A 22,750-nucleotide genomic window follows, 5' to 3' on the forward strand; every position below is an offset into this window, starting at 1 on the left:
GATATTAGGAGCAATAAATGAAGAAGTCAAAAGTCCCTGCCTCAATGCAATTTACATTTTAGTAGGGTGACACAAATATTAGTAAATAAGTGAAATGTGTAGTATGAAGGATGGTGATAAGTAATATGGGTAAAAATAAACCAGGGAAAGTGGAAAGATAGTGCAGGTGGGAAAGAGGATTATAATTTTAAATAAGGCCATCATGGAGGGGCTTCATTGATAAGGTGACATTTGAACTAACACCTAAAGTAGGAGAGGGAGCAAGCCATGAATCAAGTAGAACCTGCATGTCACTCTTAGAATAGTGGAGAGTTTTGAGGAGAGGCATGACATGAACTGACTTATATTTTAACAGGGAAACCATTTAGGAAACTATTGAAATAATCCAGGTGAAAAATGATAGTGACTTAGACCAGTGATAGATGTGAAGGTAGTGACAAATACATTACTGATATGTTATAAAGGTAGAAATAATAGATGGAATAAGAGAAAAGTCAAGTATAAGACCCAGGATTTTGATTGACTTGGGCAATTGGAAGGATGGAATTGTCATTTACTGAAATGGAGAAGATGGGGAAGGGTAGGTTTGAAGAGGAAGACCAGGAGTTTTACTTTGGTCATGGAAACTTGAACTGCCTTTAACACTTTGTTAACTAGTCACAAAAAACTCATGTTTTCAAGCCCAAATGTTGTTAACTGGTAACTAGTTAACTCGTGTTTCCACTGACATTAGCTTATACAATTTTTAAAACTGAGAGTAATATAGGATTTTGTAAAAAAATTTTGTAAATTGTTTCATTTTCATATTCAATTATGAAAAAATAGTTGATGATATGGGATAGCTTTTGTATAAAATTGCCCGGCAACATTAAGTTACCCAAGTGTAGATGTTCAGTTAGCCATTAGATATTTGCATCTGGAGTTCAGAAAAGTCTAGGCTAGAGATATAATGGTACCTTGGTACTCATCGTTAATTGGTTGGGAACACAAGAGAAGTGCCAAAACCCACAAGTACCAAACAATGAAGCATTTTCTCCTGTAAGCAGTGTGGTGGCTCATACAAGTTCTAGCAAGTGTGACAAGTCCCAAGCAAGTGCCAAGTGCTGAAACATTTTTTCTTGTCAAAATGCGACAAGTACAGGGTTTGGCTAGTTCTGAAGCCAACAAGTACCAAGGTATAACTGTCTTAATGAAATTAAAATCCATGACAATTGAGACCACCAAGGTACTGATTAGCATTACTATTTCTTTATTGGTATTACTGACCCTGATATTTTTCTCATTCACTTTCAAAGAAGTAGGCAGCTCCTAGTAACCTGTCCCCTCTGCTCACACACAAAAAAAGGATGGAAGAGATCCCACTGAATCAGAAACCTCACCTCCACAGGAAGTACTATTAGTAGGCCATTCTCAATTTTTGCCATGGTGTAAACATGGGAGTGAATTTTTCCAAGTACCTCCTTGCTGGAAACTATTTGCACTGGAGGTAAGTGTGAAAGGGGAGGTTGTGGGAAATGATGGGTTGAGGGCTTCCTAAACCTTTCCCAAACCTCAGAAATGGCTTGATTCTGAGGAAGGGAGAAGGTTCAGGCTGGTTTTTATGTCCATGAACCAGTTCATACAGCCCTAAATTTGATTTGCTTTCCTCAAACTGGGAGTCAGAAATCCCTTTTCTCTTCTGTTTTTCTGCTGCAGAAATTCCCAACATTCCCATTTTGTGGGCTCCAGAAAGGGGTAAGCGAAGACTTCAATCCCAGCCAATCATTTCCAGATTAATAATTTTTAGTGTTTTGGTTTTTTTATCATTATAAAAATGCTTGGACCCATTTTTCCCATTGTTTCATTTTTTGTGGATTGTTATGTATCTATGTTCTAGGGTCACTCTGTACCCCTGGGCAGTAGAGTTCAGATCCATTGGCTATTTCCATTTGTGTGCTGTTCTCTTATCGATCTCATATGCAGTTTATTGGTGACTGTTTCCTAGACTGAAGACACCAAATTCAGAAGATTGCTTCACTCTCGGTGTCATTTTTTCCTGAATGGTGTTTTGTTCCCCTCCTGACAGCTTTTCTCTTCCCTACCCAACTGCTTCTGGTGATCTGCCATTGCCTCTCTGCTACTCTGTCTTCCTGCTTCGACTGCCTTTGATTTTTTCTCTCAACTTTTTTGCCCCATTCATCTGCTGATTGATTTGCATTCTTTCCTCACCGGTGCTTTGGACAAAGCAAATGGCCTCGTACTGCCATATGCATCTGCTGTTTCAGCATTTTAGGTTGCCCAGCATATTCTCTGTCAGCTCTCCTACCATACTCCTATGCCGTCCGCCTGCCTGTTCTTGCCCGCCCAATCTATGCCTGTAATATTATGTGCAGGTTCAGATTGCTTAACACTTCTGCCACCTTTCTCTACTCGCCTTATGCCACTAAGTTGGACTGCTGACTGAGTTTGCTTGACTACTGTCTCCTCTGCCTATCTGATGCACATGGCTTCCCCATTAATTAACTTGAGATATTACATTCATCTCCTATATATTCAGCCTTGAAAGTTGCTGATTGGCCCATATTGCCTCCTTTATACTTCTCTGCATCTGATAAATCACTAGTGTTGTTCCTCTGATATCTTGTAACCCTGATAAGATTTTATTTCTAAGAAAAGTGTCACCTACATATTGTCCAAACATAACTTAAGAAATAGAAAAATGCTTCACTATTTAACAATCCAGCCCACTTTGCTCCTAAACTGACTTTTAAACTCATAACCATCCATCCTTTCAGCTTTTTTATATAACTCTACATTTTTCTCTTTAGTTAGGAATAAATTTTTTTCTAAGTCATTTCTTATCTTTGCTTCAGTTGCCTTTTCACATCATATATTATGTACTTTAGTTTCTTGTGTACAGAATCTTTTTATAATTTTCTATATACCGTTTATTTCCTAATTTATTTTCCCTAACTTTTCCAGGGCATCATGAGAACAGATTACTCCTATTAATTTTGTTTAAATTTTAAAATTTAAAAGTATGATCTTTAAAAATAATACGTTTACTTACAGTTTTTGTAGTTAAAAGTAGCTTTCCACTCTGATCCATATTTTCCTAGGAGAATATCACTTCTCAACCACCCCATAATTTATATAATATCAGTTCTTTAGAGATCCTTTTGATATATTTATCTTCCCCTCCTTTTAGGTTATTTTTTCTTGTGTGTGGGTAAACTTTTAAAATTGACATTTTCCCATTATTTGCTGAGTACCTGGCATCTAAAAATACTTGGAATAAAATATTCTTTGCACTGTAAATCTTGTTGTCTTATTCACTGATATTAAATAAGAGACAAGATCAAACAAGAATGGAGATTTTGCAAATAATTTAAAGAGTCTAAGGAGATTTAAAGTAGGGTATGTATGCTTGCATTCAAGTGTGTGTGTATCTATGTGTGTACATAATCTATATTATTGTGCTTGAAGTGTGGAAAATGCTGAGTATCCATGTTAAATTTTGTTTTATTTTTTTCTAAAATATATAAGGGAAAAAGAGAAGGAAAAGGCTAAAAATTTAGGGAATATAGAAAAAAGATATAGACATTCGTCGTCGGCAGCCGTCCGTCTCGAGAGACGATGGTGTAGCTTCTTAAGAGTCTATCTGCACCGCCGAGAATGGCTGTGCAGTCCGACTCGGGAGTGACACGGTATCTGTCTCCTCCCGTGTTGAATCGACATCTTGCGATGACGCTGAAGTGTCCTCTCCAGTGAAGCTGAAGCTACAGAGCCTGGGCAGGGTGATATGGAGGGTCTGCTGTTGCCCATGCAGCAGACCCCCCCTCTCTTCGCAGCTGAAGGGTCCAAGGGAAAGACGGAGTCAATACAGCTTGGCTTCAGGTGCGCCGCAGGAGTTGCCGGTGTTGACTACAGCGTCAAACCGCCTTAGGGACTCCGGCTCCGGATTTTCTGTCTGGGTTTACTCCCTTAGCCTTTCCCCTGAAGAGGTATGCCGCAAGGCAGCGGAGGTCTTTTGGAGTCAGAGTTTTCCTTCTCTGATGTGCCCTGACTGGAAGATCGAACCAGCGACACTTAGCTCGCAGGCCGACGCTCAATCCACTGAGCCAAACCAGCCAGGGTAAATATAAAATATAAAATGTAAATATTAAATATAAAGTCATATGTATTCATTTGAGCATGTGAATCAAGACTTTTACTAAACAAACTCAACTCTCATCTATTATTTTTTCCATACTTTTCTTCATGTTCACATAAGTATATACAGATAACTGAATCCTTAAAAAACAATGGACTCCACTATAAAAATTATTAAACAAACTAATTTTCTCATTTATCACTATATCAAGGGTTCTAACTATTAAAAAAAATCTTATAACCCACTGTAATTTTCCAAAGTTTGAGTAAAACCACTTCCATTTTTTATTGTTTCCAATTTTGCCATTATAAACAATGCTCAAGTAAAAATCTGTGTGTGTGTGTGTGTGTGTATTACTACATATTGGTACTTCTATCTTATAGAACAATCCTCCAGAGTATTTATGGGTAAAAGAACATATGCTGTTTTCAAACTTTAAAGTTTAATAAAATTTAAAAATGTGTACATTAAAATAAGTGAAAATTTAGCAAAAATTAATATTTATAAGTATATCCTGTAAAGCACAAACATAACACATCAGTATCACTTGATGCAGATTTGGTATAGACATTATTATGGTAAAATACCCATAACATAAAATTTACTATTTTAACTAATTTTAAGTGTACAGTTCAGTGGTATTATTACAGTCACAATTTTTTGCAACCATCACATCTCTCTGTTTCTATAACTTTTTTATCATCTCAACAGAAACTCTGTACCCATTAAACAATAACTCCCCATTTCTTCCTCCCACAGCCCCTGCTAACCTCTACTTTACTTTCTGCCTCTGAATTTGCCATTCTAGGTACCTTATATAAGTGGAATCATACAATTTTTGTCCTCCTATGTCTGATTTATACTTAACATTATATTTTCAAGGTTTGTTCTTGCTGTAGCACATATTAGAATTTCATTCTTTTTTAAGACTGCTATTCCATTGTATGTTTATACCACAATTTGTTTATTCATTCGTCTGGACAGTTGAGTTGTTTCATCTTTTGGCTATTATGAACAGTGCTGCTATGAACATTGATATGCAGGTATCTGTTTTTCTTTTCATTATTTTGGGTATTTACCTAGAATTGTACTCAGACCTTTTAATACCTTTGCCTAAGAGGAAATTAAATCAATGGCAAAGACATTGGGAAACTACATAATTAATGTGAAAGATGGATAAGATCAAGATATTGTATTAAGAGAAGAAACTTAAAAGTTTTAGAAAATTACAGAAGACTTAAAAGACCCTATATTCTAAGAATGAAAGGGAGAATGAAGTGAAATAACACAGATAGTTGAAGGATATCAAAATGATTCTGAAGAAGGTTGAATTAAAAAAAAAAAAACCAACTTCAAGACAGAATGATGCAATTTCTTTGAAATAGAGTAATACATACTCTTAAAGAGGAGAAAGGCACATTTGAAAGTCAAGGTTTAAATGAAGATAATTGGACTAAGATGAGGCAACCAGGGGAGAACTAGCAATAGGAATAGGAATTCATTTCAATTCAGTAGCCCTCAACCTGGATACCCAGCCTTCTGTCTATAGAGATTTTTCTAAAACATTTCATAGGCCCAACCCCCAGAAATTATGAATTGTGAATATGGTTTAGGCAACATGTGCATACGTGTGTGTGTGTGTGTGTGTGTGTGTTAATCCACTGGTAAAACACAATATTTGTTAAATTGAACTGTGTAGCATAGTGTCCTAGACCTTACAGAACTTACAAAAGTTGGAAAGAATTGTTCCTTGTCCTCAAGGAGTTTAAAACGAAGTAGTTAAATATGTAATAATAATGGGTTTAGGAAAAAAAAAAAACCTTTCAATCCCTTAGAAGATAATGTTTTCACATGTTAATTTAATTTTTTTGGTGATTTTACATACTCAGTTCAGCCTTTCTCAGTCAAGGTTCTTCATGTAACCTGTCAAAACAGCAAAAATTGAGTGAATTTCTTCTCAATTCTCCCAAGGTGGTACATAAACTTGTACTATTCTACATGCTTAGGAGAGAAGTTATTTCATTGCATCCAATAATTCCGTTAGAACCTATTTGTTTAAGAGATTTGCTCTATGCCACGTCATCTGTTAGGAGGATGTGACACAAACTCTTTCAGAGTTTACATTCCAAGAAAGGGAAAAAACATTTAACAAAAAATGTAGTATCCACAGAATTTTGTTACTTTCTTTTAATTCTTCAGGGAAAATGTTTAGAGTGATTGTGTATAAGGACATTCTTTCACCTCTTATAAGCACCATTGATTCAGGAATAAGAATGTCTTCTATATTAATGCCTCACCACAGCTAATAGTTTAAATGTCAGTAAGAATCTCTTTAATTTTGAAACCTAGAGCTCTTAATGACAGATTAGTGATTTCATTGGTAGCTGTTAATAAACAGCATTACCTGAAACCAAGGTTATTAGTTTTATAGTGCAGAAGTAGAGATTGGCTAGAGATAAGTAGATAACTAGTGTTTAGGAAGTTGTTTTTGAATGTAATTAACAAGCACAATGAGGATCCTCCTCTTCCCCAGAAGTATAACTATGTACTAATATTGAAAATGTTTGGGAGTTTTAATTTATTCTCATTATCAGCTAAAGCTCACTTCAATTCCTAGTGTCAGAAAGTTTAGTCATATTCATTAGTTTTTATGAGGGATTTGGTTAATTAGTCATTTAAACTAGGAATTTATTTGTCCTTAAATTAATATGTGCCTTTAAACTTGAAAGCAGTTAGCTTTATTCTTATTGCTCACTGCTTCACACTGATTTTTCTAAAGAAATTTCTTTAAAGTGCTATACTTAAGATAAGTTTTAGTAACCTATTTTCTCTCCCATCTCCTGATGCCCTACTAGTAATTTATTTTTAACAGCACAGCTATGGAAAGATCAAAGTACTTGCGTCAGTATTCCATTGTGTAAATGTACCACAGCTTTTTTTATCCACTCATCTACTGATGGGCACTTGGGCTGTTTCCAAAAGTTGGCTATTGTAAATAGTGCTGCAGTGAACATAGAGGTGTATATATTCTTTCGAATTAATGTTTCAGGTTTCCTTAGATATGGTCCCAGAAGTGGGATTGCTGGGTCGGAAGGCAGTTCCATTTTTAATTTTTGAGGAAATTCCATACTGTTTTCCATAGTGGCTGCAACAGTCTTCATTCCCACCAAAGTGCACTAGGGTTCCCTTTTCTCTGCAGCACTTGTTATTTGTTGATTTATTGGTGATAGCCATTCTGGCAGGTGTGAGGTGTAGCTCATTGTGTTTTTAATTTGCATCTCTCTGATGATTAGTGACATTGACCACTTTCCTATATGTCTGTTGGCCATCTGTATGTCCCTTGTGAAGGTGGGCAAAGGAGGGTGGGTGGGGGTAAAGAGACTTTGCTTAAAGCAATGGGCACACCATGCAGTCTGCAGATGATGTTTTATTGGGTTGTTACTTGAAATCCATATGGTCTTGTTACCCAATGTCACCATTTAAATTCAATTTTTAAAAAAGTACTTCTGTTATGAGAGAAGCACTAAAATAGAAATTATATCCAGATGTAACTTGTTTTCTTAACAATAATGAATATTTTTTTAAGATTTTGCTTGTATTTATTCTGAAAAACAATTTTAATACAAGAAAATATGCAGATTTTCTAAGGTATAAGATCTGGGATAAAAGAAAGTATAAGAATAACATCATTCTATTTAACTTGTTTATCAATAATAAATACAATTTTTCTTGTGATCTCTGATATCCTATTTTTATTTTGAGGAATGCTAAATTGATAGAGGCTATATCTCTATCACTCCCTTATTAGTCTTCAAGTCCTTTTTTTATTTAATAGCAGGAAACCCTGTAAATTTCCTTGTGATCATGAGATTCTTTATAGGCAAATACTCCTAGCAAATAAGTTGTCACTATTTCCCCCACTTTCTCTCCTGAAGAATAAAAAGTAGGACATATTCAGGTCCTTGCAAAGGAAGATATAGTTTCCTTACATGAACATTTTGTGGAGGTAGTTTCACTCCCTGGTTTTAAAGATAGACAGTGACAATAATAGGCATTAATATCCAGTCTCTATCTCCCCTAATCTTTTTTTCTCCCCTCTACTCTCCTCCCATTAAATGTTTTAGTGTTGCTGGTGAAAACTCACACATTTACACCTGTGGTACAGGAGGTCCGGGGGAGTGAGGGGGAAAGTTAATTGCCTCAGACACAGAAACTATTTGGTTTAGAGCTCCTTTATGTATATTTAATAGTCTTTAACATCAAAATAATTACCTGAAAAATGCAATTGTTAGATATTTGGATGTTTATAAAATACAAAGCATTTCCAAACTTTTTGTATTTATCCCTGAATGCTTTAGAGTTCTTAGAATATTTAGTACTTACGAAGAAACAAATTATTTTCTGTTCATATCAGCAGCATTAAAAACATTTCAGATGTTCAGGAATCAATATTTTGTGTTTGTTTATAATCATTATAGTAAGAGATGTGTACATGTTTATTTTGCAATCAGAGGTAATAATTCTGTTACAGAGATCTTAAGCAAAGATTCAGGAAGGAAATGTCTCTTGTAAGTTAAATTATTTTTTTATCCCAACTCAGTGCCTTCTGATTGAAAATAAGTCAATTTTGTGAGAGGGTTAAAAGGTAGAGAGTCTTTTGGGATATTCTGCTTTTCATAATGTTTACTAATTTAAAAATAAAACTTAAAACCATCTGCAGAAAGCTATTTTATGAACAAGACCTATCTTCAAATTTTTATTCTATTCCTATTGTTGGAACTTTAGGATCACAGCACTTAAAATATATCAGAAGTATTCAATAAGAGCATAAAATGGTGACCTTTCTATTGTAACGTAGTATTAAAGATGAGGTTTTAACTTAAAACTAGATGCTCATTTAAGAGAAGGAAAAGATTTTTGCTATTTATCTTGTCTTTTATTAATCATTTTAAAAAACTTCTATTTTTATGAATATAGATTTACTTATTTAGTAACTAAACCACCAATAATCTTGAAACATAGTTATTAGCTAGAACTAATTGATTAATTTGAATAATTAGGGGCCCATTATAAATAGAGTTTGGCTTTCTTTTGACATCATCTCAATTGTTACCATAGCTACTACAATTTATTGTGCACTTACTGTGTGCCAGGCTATATAGTATCTTATTTAATCCTCACAGCAAACCTATACAATAGGTACCACTTCACAGATAAGAAGATTAAATATTTAAAAGATTAAATCATTAAAGAATTTAACCCCAATCTCAGAGCTAGTAGAAGATAATAGAGCTAGAATTTGAAATAGGTAGTCTTACTCCAGAGAGACCTTGCTTTTAATCACTCTCCTTTTTATATAAATTAAGCTTTTCTTCATGTAGTAACTGTTCTTAAAAAGAGGGGTCTGTCAATCATTACAGAGTATAAATAAACTATAAGTAAATTAATTTCTCTGTCATTATTTAAGTTCTTTCTTATTTCCTATCATAAACATTCTCCTTATATAAATTGTCAAGATACATTTCTGATTATCACTTTAGAAACATTTCTTAAAGTAGAATAACTGAGTCAAAATTGCCCTCTAGAATATACATACAAATTTGTATATTCATATTATCAGTTTGTGAGAGTGCATATCCATTATCATTTTTAATTTCACCAGTTTGATAGATGAAAATTGTATGCTTTTATTAGCATATTGTAGACTAATAATGAGATGAAGCATGTGTCTTGTATTTGTCCAACTTTGTTTCTTCTACAAACTGCCTGTTTTCTTTGTTCAGGTTTCTTTTGACTCAGTAACCTGGACTTAAAGACAGATTCTAAGTACAAAGAGAAGTTTAAGGAAATACTTTTGGCAAAGTCAGATTTATATTTTAACTATATCATTTGCCATATATGTACACACCAATTTATTTTCTCTTTTCTCAAATTCTGTCAATATAATAGTACTCAATTATTTCATGCTCACCCTATTACAACAGAGGTAAAAAGCTTGAAACGCATTCTGAATCAAAGGTACGCAGTTAACAAACTACAAACGCATATTCTAAGTTACTTCTGCCTTTTGTGAGGTTTTTTTAATAGCTGATGCACAATAGTTTATTTTCTAACTACTTGTGGAATGTTTGTGATAAATACTTTATAGATAGAAACTTACTGAACCTTAATATTTTAGAATGAATGATTTGTTCATAGATAACAAACCTTGGAAATAATTTATAATTAAGCCATTGACTACACATAAGTACTATTAGTAATCATTTTTTAAAATACTAAATATATAGTTCTGTTTGCAAATCATTTTGCACAAATAATTTTTCTTCATAAGAATTCCAATGAAAACAATATTCAGGTATGCAATTAATGTTTGCATTATCTAGACATTAAAGCATTTTATAAACTTTTCTGACAAGTAGAGCTTAACTTCCCTCATAAGATCCAATTACTTTTAGTCTCCCCTAACATGTAAACCATCTCAAGCCCAAGGTTTTTGGGTAAGTGAATTGTTTAACATTTGGCCTGTATTTTTCCACAGAAACATTTGTTTATGTAAATTATTTGTCCTTTGCTTTATTTAATTTTTACTGCTTTTAACAAACTAGTATTTTGGATTTCTATTAATTGCTATTTATTTAGCTTTCTGACCTACCTCTGTGAATGACATAAGAACATTTTTATAAATAACTTTTAAGAATAGACCTACGCTTATGCTGATTGATTTAGGCCAGATTTACTTTGAGCTGCTAGAAATGAATACTGTTATAATTTCACTTTTATTTTTTTATTTCTTTTGAAACTAACATCTCTTTCATGGTTTCTTGTCATCGCTGTTGACAGTCAGAGACAAGTCAAGAAAATTAAGGAAAATATTTCTTTTGTTGGCCCATCATTTTGTAATATAGAAAGGTTTCTAAAATAGAGAATTTGCATAAGCTGTGATACCTGAAAATTTTCTGAGAAAATTATAAAAAGTCTGATAGCTTCTGGGTCACCTATATTAATAAAGAAGAAGAAAAACTCTGGGAAACCAGGGTGTGGCAGAATCGAGTGTTGGTGCATACTCACCTATTTCTATGTGTGCTGATCATTCCCTAGAAGCAAACTTGGTTAGTATAGGTGTCTGCCCTTTCTATTACAGTGTTGAACAAAATGTCATTTGCCTTTTGCCCTACTTAATATCCCTGCTTTGGGTACCCCCTGATTATGTGAAGACAGGACCTGAGTTAACACTGTTGATAGTTATCTTAATATCAAATAATAACTGCCTGGTTATCAAATCTTCGGGTTTGTTTTATAAACCTGAATTTTTAAATAGCTTCGTGGATTGATTCCTATAAATTTGGTTTGGCTCTTGCATATCCTAAGCCACACTTCAGGATACAATTTCTACAGCAGATCATTCAGCTAAAATGAACATCAAGGTAGCACTGAAAAAAAAAAAATTATAAATGAGTAGCCTTAGGCATGCGTGTGTATGTGTGCCTGTTAGTAGGAGTGTTCATTTCCACCCATTCTAACTAGCTGATGGACAAACAGCTTCTTTCTTTACAGTCCCACTAGTTGCCCTAATGTTAACTTTTCAGTTGCCTATAGCCCTAGCCTGAAGAACTCAGTTCCAATCCTAGGACGTGTGTGCGCACATACACACATATACATTATCCTTAATTTTACGAAGTGCAATTTTTTCTGTTGTACAAGATTAGACTTTATTTTTACTTCTTTTAAATCATAAATCTGAAGATGACAGAGGCTTTTTTTGGTTAGTGAACTACCCTGTCCTGAGCACCATAGCCGGGATGTTCTGAAAAAGTCTGGGATCTTTATATCTTAAATTACAGATCTTGATTCTGAAATATCAGCCCAAAATTCCCTACCATAAAAATATGTGTGTATAACGATTTCTTGAAAGATTCTCATAGTTATAGAATAGAATAGTTCTTCTAGCTTTCAAACTAGAGTATGCATAAGAAATATTATTTAATTTTTTCTTACCTTTTGTGACAGCATGGATAGACCTGGAAGTTATTATGCTAAGTGAAATAAGCCAATTAGAAAGAGACAAATACAGTACGATCTCACTTATATGTGGAATCTAATGAACAAAATAAAGTGACGAACAAAACAGAGACAGAGGCATGGATACATGAAACAGACTGACAGCTGTGGGGTCGGGGCGGGGAGGGAGGAAGAGAGGACTGGATGAAAGAAGGTGAAGGGATTAGCCAAAGAACATATATTCATAACCCGTAGACACAGACAACAGAGTGGTGATTGGTGATGGCCAGAGGGAAGGAGGGGGCGTGGGCTAGGTGGAGGCACACAAAGGAGGGGCATTTGTAATAGTGTCAACAATACAAATAACATTTTAAAAGAATTTTTTAATTTTTATGCATTTTTTTTGCATTTCTGCAGTTTTACCTTTTTAGGTGGCAAAAGATAGCAACTCTATTTTTTAATGAATTTACTGGGGGTGACATTGGTTAATAAAATCCTATAAGTTTTAGATGTACAGTTCTATAATACATCATTTGTACATTGTAATGTGTGCACGATCCCGAGTCAAGTCTCCTTCCATCACCGTTTATCACCCTATATGCTCTTTTGCTTCCTCCCCAATCTCCTTTCCCTCTGGTAATTAGACTGACAGCTGTCAGAGGGGAGTAGGGTTGCGGGACCGGGTGAAAAAGGTAAAGGAAATAAGGGAAAAAAAGCTGTGCCTCTTTTTAGAATAGTTTTTTTTTAATTAGGCCTTGGGATGCAACCTGTTAAATCGAGCATGCCATTGCCCGAGGACAGCCAACCGACCTGGAGTCTGCACGACCCTCCCCCATGTGGGAAGGCCACCCTCCCCTCCACACCCACACTCTTATTAGGGATTTCTGGACCCAAGGGTAGGTAGGACGACGACCATGTCTAGCTTGAAGCAGCTAGAGGAGCATGGGACCTTTGCCCATTGTCTTTTATAAGATTAGAAAGGGTCTTAAGTCTGAGGGCGGGAGGTACAGAGTGGGGGTCCCCACCCCAAAAAATAATTAATTAATTAATTTTTTTAAGTTAGGCCTTGGATTATTTTTGTCCTTTGTTTAGACATTTCTCTTCCATATAATAAAGGTAAAATTGTTCTTCGATCTAACTTATGTAAATTTTTACTTAATAAATATTGTGTTCTTCCTTTTATATCTCTTGTAGGTTATAGATCACTGAATTTTTTAAATCCATTCTTACATATTAGAGACTCTTACAAAGTAGATTTTTCTACTCTGAAGAATAATAATGGTTGGTTTCAAATGACTATCGTAAGGCCCATCCATTTAGTATGAGCAGCAGAGCATTAACTGAGTTGATAGAACTCTTTGTGATCCCCAATTTTATATCACCCTCAGTCTTATTCCAGTCCTGACAAGAGAAAAGGCCTAGGCTGCAGCTTTCCATTTTAGTGTTTGGTTACTGTGGAAATTAAAAATTGATATAAAATTACTTGGATTTCGAATTCGAACAATTTGTTTACCACAAGTAGTTATGGACTCTTGTTTATATTTTTTCATCTTTGCTTAGGTACATAATTACATTGCTGTTTTCTTTTGGATTTAGATGAAAGCAAAAATTTAGGGATTCTGTTCTTTTTTCTTCAAAAGATATTTTCAGTCTTCTCAGATTCTTTCCCCAATCTACTTTAGAGGTTTTGTGGGAATGTCCAAGGCTATATACCTGGTAACTGGCATCTCCAAAACTGTTACTTGATAAATATTTGTCAAGTTTTCAAGATTCTTGCCGGCATGTTGCAGTCTTCAAACATCTAGTAATTCATACACATTCAAAACAGACATACTTATGGCTTCTACATTGCTTATTATAGAACTGTCAGTTTTCATAATTGCTTTGACTATCATCTATAACTGCAGTTTCTACAATATAGGTGACTTTAGATTTGTGCTTTAGTGCAAATAATAGTACCAACATTTGTGAAGTACTTGCTATGTGTTAGGAATGATACTGAGCATTTTATATGTTTTATCTCATTTAAACAGAGTAAGAGATCCTTCCTATATCTTAATAGGGGATAGTGCCTTGTAAACTGAAAGTACATAATAACAGATTAATGTATTAAGTTCAGAATTGAGTCTGCAGTCCTAAATTCCATTGTGGAGTTTCTATTGATTTACTTACTCTGTGGCTTTGGCTTAGTCATAGAATTTATTGTGTCTGTTTCTTCACTTACAAAAAAAGAAGTAATAAAATATATCTCCTCTGTATTAGGTAATACAGGAATATTTTAACTAATTAAATAGAGAATATAGGTGTTTGTAAGAAAGGCACCATAAATAACTTCTGATGTGAATATTTCTTTTATTATTGAATTATGTGGCTCAATAATAGTATTCATGTTTAGCTTGCCAATAGTAAAGAGAAATAATAGTTTTTTCAGAACATTAAAAAGTTATATGTTGTATAATGTTATAACACTAGCATTATAAATATTGTGACTTTTTTAGTTAACTAAAAATGCTTTCTATGTAGTGTTAACACTTTACTTTCTGGGCAGGGTAACAAATATCATTATTTCTCTTTACAAGTGGAAAACAGAGATAAATTTATGGAAGCATAACAAGAGCTGATTTTCATTTAATATGTGAATTATAAAGGATGATTAGATTATAGATGATGAATAAAAAGCCTGATCTTAAAGTGAGAAGTTAGGAGCTTTAAAATCTTTAGATGAGCAAAACTGTTGAGAACAAGTTATTTAGGTGTATACCTTTTTCTCTCATCTTGACTAGGAATTTCTTCTTAGTTAAGCTTATCTTAAGACAAGAGATTGATTGGATTTCTTTGCTTTTAGGAAGTACTGTACTCATTTTCCTCTTTCTCAATTGACCCCTCATTTTAAAACTGAGAGTAGTATGAGATGACAACATGCAGTACCTTATAATAATAATTAAAATATAAATGGGCTGTTATTGTGTTCTTTTCCTCTCCTCAGCAATTTTTTCACTCATTTCATGTTCTTCACCTCACCTATTGTTTCTCTCACTTTTTTACTTGTGCCTATTTTGGTGAGAATCTAGTTTTGCAGAAAGAGAACTTCAAGCATGACAATTTCATGTTTCTAATGTGGATACTTTCTAAAGATGCCAGCAGTGAGAAGTATCACATTATGGGGCAAAGGAGCAGAGTTTTAGACTTTCTAAAATTAGTTTACAGTGAGCTACTTGCAAACAGTCCTTAAAAGCCTAAAGTAGGAGCTTGTTTCCTCTTAATTTAGATGTTTAAGGACAGCCTAAAGTTATGTTATTATGTGAACATTAAAAACTTGCACTGTATTTAGTAAACAAAGTAATTATGTGTAATCTTTAATAAAGGGGAAATTCAATGTATAGATTTTTTAGGCAGCTATTAGATTTCTGCTTATATACTACTAACTTAATATAATATCTAATGCTAATTGTAATTGAAAAATAAAACAAAACGAAATAGAAGTCCAGAGTAGCTGAAGTAAATAGATTGGGTTGTATATTTACCAGTTCACTGACCAAAAAACAGCCTTTCAATACAATTTCAAGTTGGATCATCTTTCAACTTCATCTTTCTTCAGCTTTGAGAAACAGGTTATTTCCCCATCATCTACATATTAACCTTTAAGGAGCATGAATGAATAACATTTTTTTCTATATAGATTAAAAGACATGTAACCAACACCCTACCATAAGAGAGAACTTTGTTTTTCACACAATGCCAAAAATAAATAAAGGTATATTGCAAGTATAAAGATGCTAATAATCCATTGAAATGTCACTATTCTTTCACATTTACCTGGAATGAGATATAGAGTAGTACTATTTACAAAAGTAGAATATGAAGATATGTATTCTTGTGAAATCTCTTATAAAATATAATTTGCTCACCTGAGTTCCCTGATTTTTTGTATAATATTTTATATTTATTAACTTAATTTTTACATAAAAGAGGGAAACAATGTGAAAAATAACTGCATTAAAAAAACGTTTTAAAGCTAAGGAATATTCACTGCTATATACTCAAGTTGGTTATTTAATAAGGGTTGGGATCTAAATATTAGCAAGCAGGGTGATATTTTTTCATGGTTAAAGTAGCTGGTTTATTATAGAAAGACATAATCTCAGTGACTCAACAATTAGTTTTTACTCTAACATTGAAATAAATGATTTTGTTGAGCCAGATTAATTGGTTGGCTTGCTTTAGGGGGCCATTTTATACATGAAATACTTATCTTTAAACATTGGAGCCTTAGGTAGCACAATGATATATTAATTCAGTAATGTTTATGGGAGCTGAGATCAACTGTAGAAACAACAGAATTAACTCAGCATCTCATGCTCACTGCAAAGAATACTTGTATGCTCCCTGAATGGAATGGAAAATGAAATTGCCTATAGTACTTAAATTTCTACTCCTTTTCTTTTTCTTTCTCTCCATATTTATACTATCTCCTTTGCTCTTTTGTTATAACCTGATCTTCTTAAAACACTGTACAACTTCAACTGAAAAACAAAATGAAATATTTCCGTTTTGAAATGATTTCTACTTTTTCCAGGAGTGGTAGAAGAAGTAAATATTTCAGAAGGAGGCTAAAACTCCATGGGAAAAAATACATTATCATCAGATCATATCTCCCAAGTAACACGGGGAGAACTACCTGTATTTCTCAGTTATAGCTTCTTCCTAACTACTTAGTCACACTGTTATGAGACACTGATGTGTTATGGTTGGTTGAAAGGTGTTTGCAACTAGTATAAAATTAACAAAATCTGCAAATGAATTTTTAATTAATTTGAATAAATTTAAGGCTACCCTTATAATAATGTGACTCTTAACTTTCACTCTTCTGTTTCTTAATGAGAGGAGAGGGGAGTAGATTTATAACTGGTATTCCTTTAACATTTCTAGGAGTTAGTCATACATGTAAGTTTTATATATCATATCTAGATAGTCCTGATAAAAAATATGTTAAAGATAGCATCTCTGTACCATAGGATACTTAAAGGGGCAGACTGAATTGTTAGTTCATTATAACACTTTTTTAAAGTGTAAAATAAAATTAATGTGTTTGCCCTTTAGTGGATAGAGTAAGGAAAATTTAATTGACTGGCATTAAACTGCTTGTTTTTTGAGGCGGAGGTGCCTCATACACCCTAGGCTCAGTTGGACGCTGCTCTGTCCAGCAGAGTCTTCGTGACCACGCGGAACAAACTTACCCAGGACACTTCATTATGTCTGGGGGAAGGAAGGTGTCTGCTCTCTCTAGTGGAGAACAGCAGCTAGGCCTTCATCTCTTATGCTTTTTATTAAGAAGGATACGTGTGGGAGGTACAAGATCAAAATGCATAAATCACTAATAGCTTTCAGGTGCCTAGGTTACAATTGATAATAACTGATTACACATTCCAGTACAACAGATACAATGAATAGTCTGTGCCAGGGTCTATCAAACATCATGACCCCACACTGGCACTAGGTACAAGGCTTCATATACTCCCTGATAGAGATTGTTTATACTTAACCAAGAGACATGAGAAAGCAGAGCAAGTTCTAAAGCATAACAAGTATTTTCGAATCCTTCTCCCATGGAAACCCTCTGAATGGTTTTCAGGTATGTCTCCCATGCAGCCATTGTTGAGACTTAAAGACAAGTACAGCCGGAATGCCAGCGGCAGGTCATGCTCAGGCCGGGGCTACAATGCCCTAAACTACAAGGAGTAGTTCCCCACCGTTTTTACCTAATTTATCTCCTTACCAGGTCTACATTTTGCTTTTATGGAAGATCCTAACATTTATTTCAGTCTATTTTACAAAGTTGACTATAAGGTGATCATGAAGATTAGATCAAGTAGTACACATTATCATGAATCTACCTCATTACTTCCATGTGCACTTTATTTTTCAAAGTGTAGTTTTCTAATTAGCATTGCAAGCATAACCTGGGATCTGTTAGAAATACAAATTTTGAGGCCTCATTCAGACATTCTGAACCCAAATCTCTGGGTGGGGCCCAGTAATCAGTGTTGATCAAGACCTCTAGAAGATTCAGTGCACACTAAAGTTTGAGAATCTCTCCTCTAACCATATCCTATCTTGATAGCTTTACAGCATTATGAATAGCCATTAGTTGGTATTTCAAAGATATTGTTTGTTACCTAAGATTATTTAATCAGCAGAGGACACTGCAGTAATTGTTATGAGGAGATGTTATTAAATCTGCATAGTTAAGTAACAAGCATATAAATAGTAATACAAATTATGATCTGTTAATAAATGTCTATAAAAATAAGTAAAAGCACTATACTAAGTGCTTTTTCACAATGACCATGACTATAAGGTATTTCCACACATTTGCATGTAGCTGTCATGTGTCCTGTACATATTTAAACATAATTGTCTGTTAATAATAACATTTTCAAGGCCATTTTTCCTGTGAAGTTAAAAATGGACCTGAATTTCACTGGCAAGTTCCCAGACCTATAGAATCATTGTTTATGCACAGACACCCTTTTTCTGCAGCTTGAACAGTCTTTGAAGCATCTGTCTTTAATGTTATCTTCAAAGCGTCAAGGGTAAAATTAAAAGATCACAATAAGTGATTTTCCATAAGAAGTTGCAACTCTCATAGTTTAGAAAGAATTTAGAAGTTCAGGATAAAATGTCTTATTTAGAGATAATAGCTGGATCCAATTAAACATCATTGTTTTGGACTCTTCTAGTTCAGAAAAGGTTATATCTGAAGTAGGAATATAAATTTCTACTATTGCTCAAGGAAAAAATGATTTGATAATCAAATTAATAATGCATAAGAAAGCGAGAATGTTAAGCTAATTAAGAAAAATGGTTTCAAACTTTTAATGGCATCCTTTTTACCACTAATTATAAATAGTTTATTGATAATGAATAATTGTTATCTACTGGGATAATAATAGCATGTATAATCTTCATTATCTATAGCAAAGTAGTATATATGATTGAAATGGTAAGGCTACATTTGTTAAAATTATTCTTTTGTTTGGATTTTTTAGTAATTTAGAACACTCTTTCTTGTTTTATTCCCTTGTTCTTTGTTTTCTAGTTGTGCCTTCCCATCTACAGTTTATAGATGTCATCACCAATTCTTGCTCTCCTCTCTTCCAATTCCCACTTCATTTGACCCCTTGTTCCCTTTAGATGTCACTATTTCAGTGTTCTGCTCCCTGCCCCCATTTGCTAACATTCTGAGACTTAGATTCTTGCTATCCATTCTCTTTTCCTTCATATTTAGTTCTCAACCACTGTTTCTAGGTTTGGTTTCTGGGTTTTTGTATTAATTCTGTTCTCTAACCTGTATGATCAAAACTGCAAGTAAGTAAGGTCAATTGGAAAGTAGAGGCATAGAGAGAACTGACAGGTAGTGAATACATACTCCATGCTCATTTAGTTCTCATAAGATGTAGGTGTGTTTTATCATTATCTCCATTTTATTCATAAGTACACTGAAGCTCAGAGAGGGCAAATGTTTTGTTCTAATGCAAGAACAACTAAGTGATAAAGCCAGGTTTCCAGGTTTCAAACCCATATTGGTTCAGTCATTCATTAATTCTTTTATTCAACAATTATTGAGTACACATACTCTATGTTGGGTACTGTGCTAGGTGCTGCAATATATCCAGCCTGTATCTCATGGACCTTAACTATGTAGTGGCATTATCTGACCTCACAGATGGTGATCTCACTGCTACACAAAGCAGCTTAAGAAGAAGAGAAAATAAAATGGAAATAGAAGGTTCTAATGTTTCATGGGAAAGATATATTTGACCTAGATGTAAGAAAGACCATATTTGTGCATTACTTAGGGATTCCATACTTAAAAGGCTGGTTTGTGTCTAGCCCAAAGAGTCTGACAATCTCCATCACCATTGTCAGCACCAATGCCTTTTAGTGACATCAACACAATATATATTTTACTTTTCTGTTCTAAAAATACAAGATTTATGTCTATAAACCCAAATTCTCTGGAAAGTCTTCAAGAAGAATTAACTGTCCTCTCTAAATTATGTTTGGAAAAAGATGAAGACCTCTGTGTAGAGAATACATATATTTGTTAATCCATCCGTTCATTATCCATCCATATATATATATATATATATTAATGCCCTAAAAATAATAAGATGTTTTACCGAAACACATAAAACACAACTTTTAATAAGATATATGTAGAAAAATAAGGCAACCTACTAAAAAGGTATTCACAAATTTGTCTCTGTTCTCAAGAGTAATTTGATTCATAAGCATCATAATGTAAAAAAAAATCCTGGTAGCACAGAAAATAACTCATTTCTACTTATGACACTTAAGAGGAAATTTCTCCTATAGATTATTCTAAAATTGACCACAGTGCAATGTGGTGAACAATGGCCTCAAATACTTTCTAATATAAATATGTTTCACTGAGACATTTCATTGGCTTCAGTTGCATGCTACAAAAGCAACATCCAATAAAACAATTCTTTGAAAAGGGAGATAAGGCATTACAGGTAAACCACTGTGATCTGGCCAAATCTAATTGTGTATTTTAGAGTCTCTAGAAAGTTTAATGCATTACACCCCTTTTAGATAGTTTTCAAATGTAATTTTGCCAACTGAGGTTTTTGTGTACTAGATGAAAGTGAGTTTACATACTTTTCTATGTTTGTTTTCATTAATGCAACACCAATGTGTAGAATTCTTCCTAGATTATAGTAGGTGCTTAATAGCTAATGTAGAGATGGATAAATGTTGTGCTTTAAAGTATCTATTTAAGTGAAAGACTTCCCCTCAGCAGTATGCTGATATTTTCTTCCCTTACCCTTAAATAAAGTGTGCTACTGTACTTTTGAGTACATCATTATAGCATGGAAATGGTATTTCTTATCAAGAGACCTCAAAATCATACCAGACAGATTGAATTTGGAAAACAAGGAAAAAATTCTGGATAAAGCTACTTGACAATTTTTAGCTATGGTTTTAAATGAAAGTAAGTAACTCACAAATTTAGGAATTTGAGAATTTCCTTTTCTCTTGCCTGCTTGCTGGCCCTTTATTTTTAAAGCAGCTTTTATTGAAAAGCATTTTGGTAGAGTTAGTTTTCCTTTAAAATTTCTGCTATTCTTAAGTGTTATAGATCAGTAGATTACATCAATGCTAGTAGTCCTTTATTCTGTATAATTATATGGGGTTAACTAATTTATATGCATCTTAAAAGTTTATTTATAACATCAACTGGCATCTAACACATACTTGATTTATCGTAACTGCTTTGCCCAGGCCTCAACTTAAATTTTTCACAGAGCTACAATCTTATTTAGGAATATCTCTCTACTTCTAATAAAATATTGAAATATCAACCTTTCCCTATATTACTCTGTAATTTACTTTTTATTTTATTTGCATTTTTTCTTACATACTAGAACACTTTCTTTTACAAATTTAATTATTTATTGTCCCCAAGTATTATAATCTGCTATATTTATAGAAATAGAGGATTAGAAATGGATTAAATCATATATTTCACTCCCAAGTCTTAACCTAAAGCATATCTGTACCATCACAGAATAATAAATATGTAGATAAATAAATATATAAATGAAATTTTCTCTTCTCCTTAATTAGCTTATTCCAGGTTTAAACACACTTGTTTTAAGAATGCCTTATCTCAAAATTTCTATTAAAGCCTATCAATTTATTAATTCTCTTTAAAACAGATAGTTAAATTATATTGAAGATATGGAATCTAGAATTTTTCTTCTACCCAATGCATGGGAAAAGTTGATTGGTGACTTTTTTAGTTCCTTTTCATTATATCATAAAATTAGAGCTAGGAAAGATACAAAATAATCTCAGCTTTCCAGGGACCAATTGTTTTAAGAGTAATTGACCAAAAAACAAAAAATACACAGATTTCTTACCCTAAGAAAATCTATTGAGCTATCATAGCAATCTGAGACTTCTTTTTAAAATTTAGGTTATTTGGCAAGATGAGACTTTTATGAAACACTTCTAAGTTGTAAAGGATAAGAAAGTTCTGCTAACATAAAAGTCCCTCTGATGCCCTGGTCCTCAGCTTATTCAGTGGTCCCAAAGAACTGAGTCTTGATGCCTTAAAAAAAAAAAAGTTTGAAGAACTACAAAGTATGGTTTATAGAAAGCATGGTTTATAAGTATTTTGAAGTTAATTTTACTAATCTGAATTCCTTCGTTTTGACTAATTTCATTCAGTTTACTATTTAATCTTTAATTACAGGCCACAAAAGAAGTAATAGAACGGGAAGCGCCAGGGATGGCGCTGGCAATGCTGATGGGATCACTTAATGTTACACCTCTGGGCATGCTTTCTAGGTAAGAAAGTCACCAGCATGTTACAAGGAAAATTAATTCCATACCACTAGTCACTACAATAGACTGATAAACCCAAGAAGCTTGATTGTAACACTTAAGTTTGCCCTATTTATTCCCCAGAATTAAGTCTTAGTATTCTGTCCAGTCAAATCTTGGCCATAGTTTCTTTCAAGTTCCTTTTTTTAAATATTATATTTAAAGTTTTAGAAAGTATTATATTACTGCTAAAGGTAGTTAATC

The 22,750-nt window shown here is 33.6% G+C and overlaps 1 protein-coding gene across 8 annotated transcripts in view; it reads left to right on the forward strand.

Annotated features, from left to right (window-relative positions):
- GPHN (gephyrin) overlaps nucleotides 1-22,750 on the forward strand; it is a 414,033-nt gene that overhangs the window by 184,217 nt on the left and 207,066 nt on the right. For 4 of the 8 annotated variants that reach the window (XM_090271004.1, XM_090271010.1, XM_090271006.1 and 1 more), the window contains exons 5-6: nucleotides 1,696-1,734; nucleotides 22,416-22,510. In XM_090271004.1, the coding sequence (XP_090127130.1) occupies nucleotides 1,696-1,734; nucleotides 22,416-22,510 (134 nt within the window). The remainder of the gene's footprint in view (nucleotides 1-1,695; nucleotides 1,735-22,415; nucleotides 22,511-22,750) is intronic. The other 4 variants (XM_090271005.1, XM_090271011.1, XM_090271009.1 and 1 more) reach the window with 1 other exon arrangement.

The sequence above is a fragment of the Furipterus horrens genome, unplaced genomic scaffold (assembly GCF_987537825.1).
Source record: "Furipterus horrens unplaced genomic scaffold, mFurHor1.1.pri manual_scaffold_3, whole genome shotgun sequence".
In the NCBI taxonomy this organism is placed as follows: Eukaryota; Metazoa; Chordata; class Mammalia; order Chiroptera; family Furipteridae; genus Furipterus; species Furipterus horrens.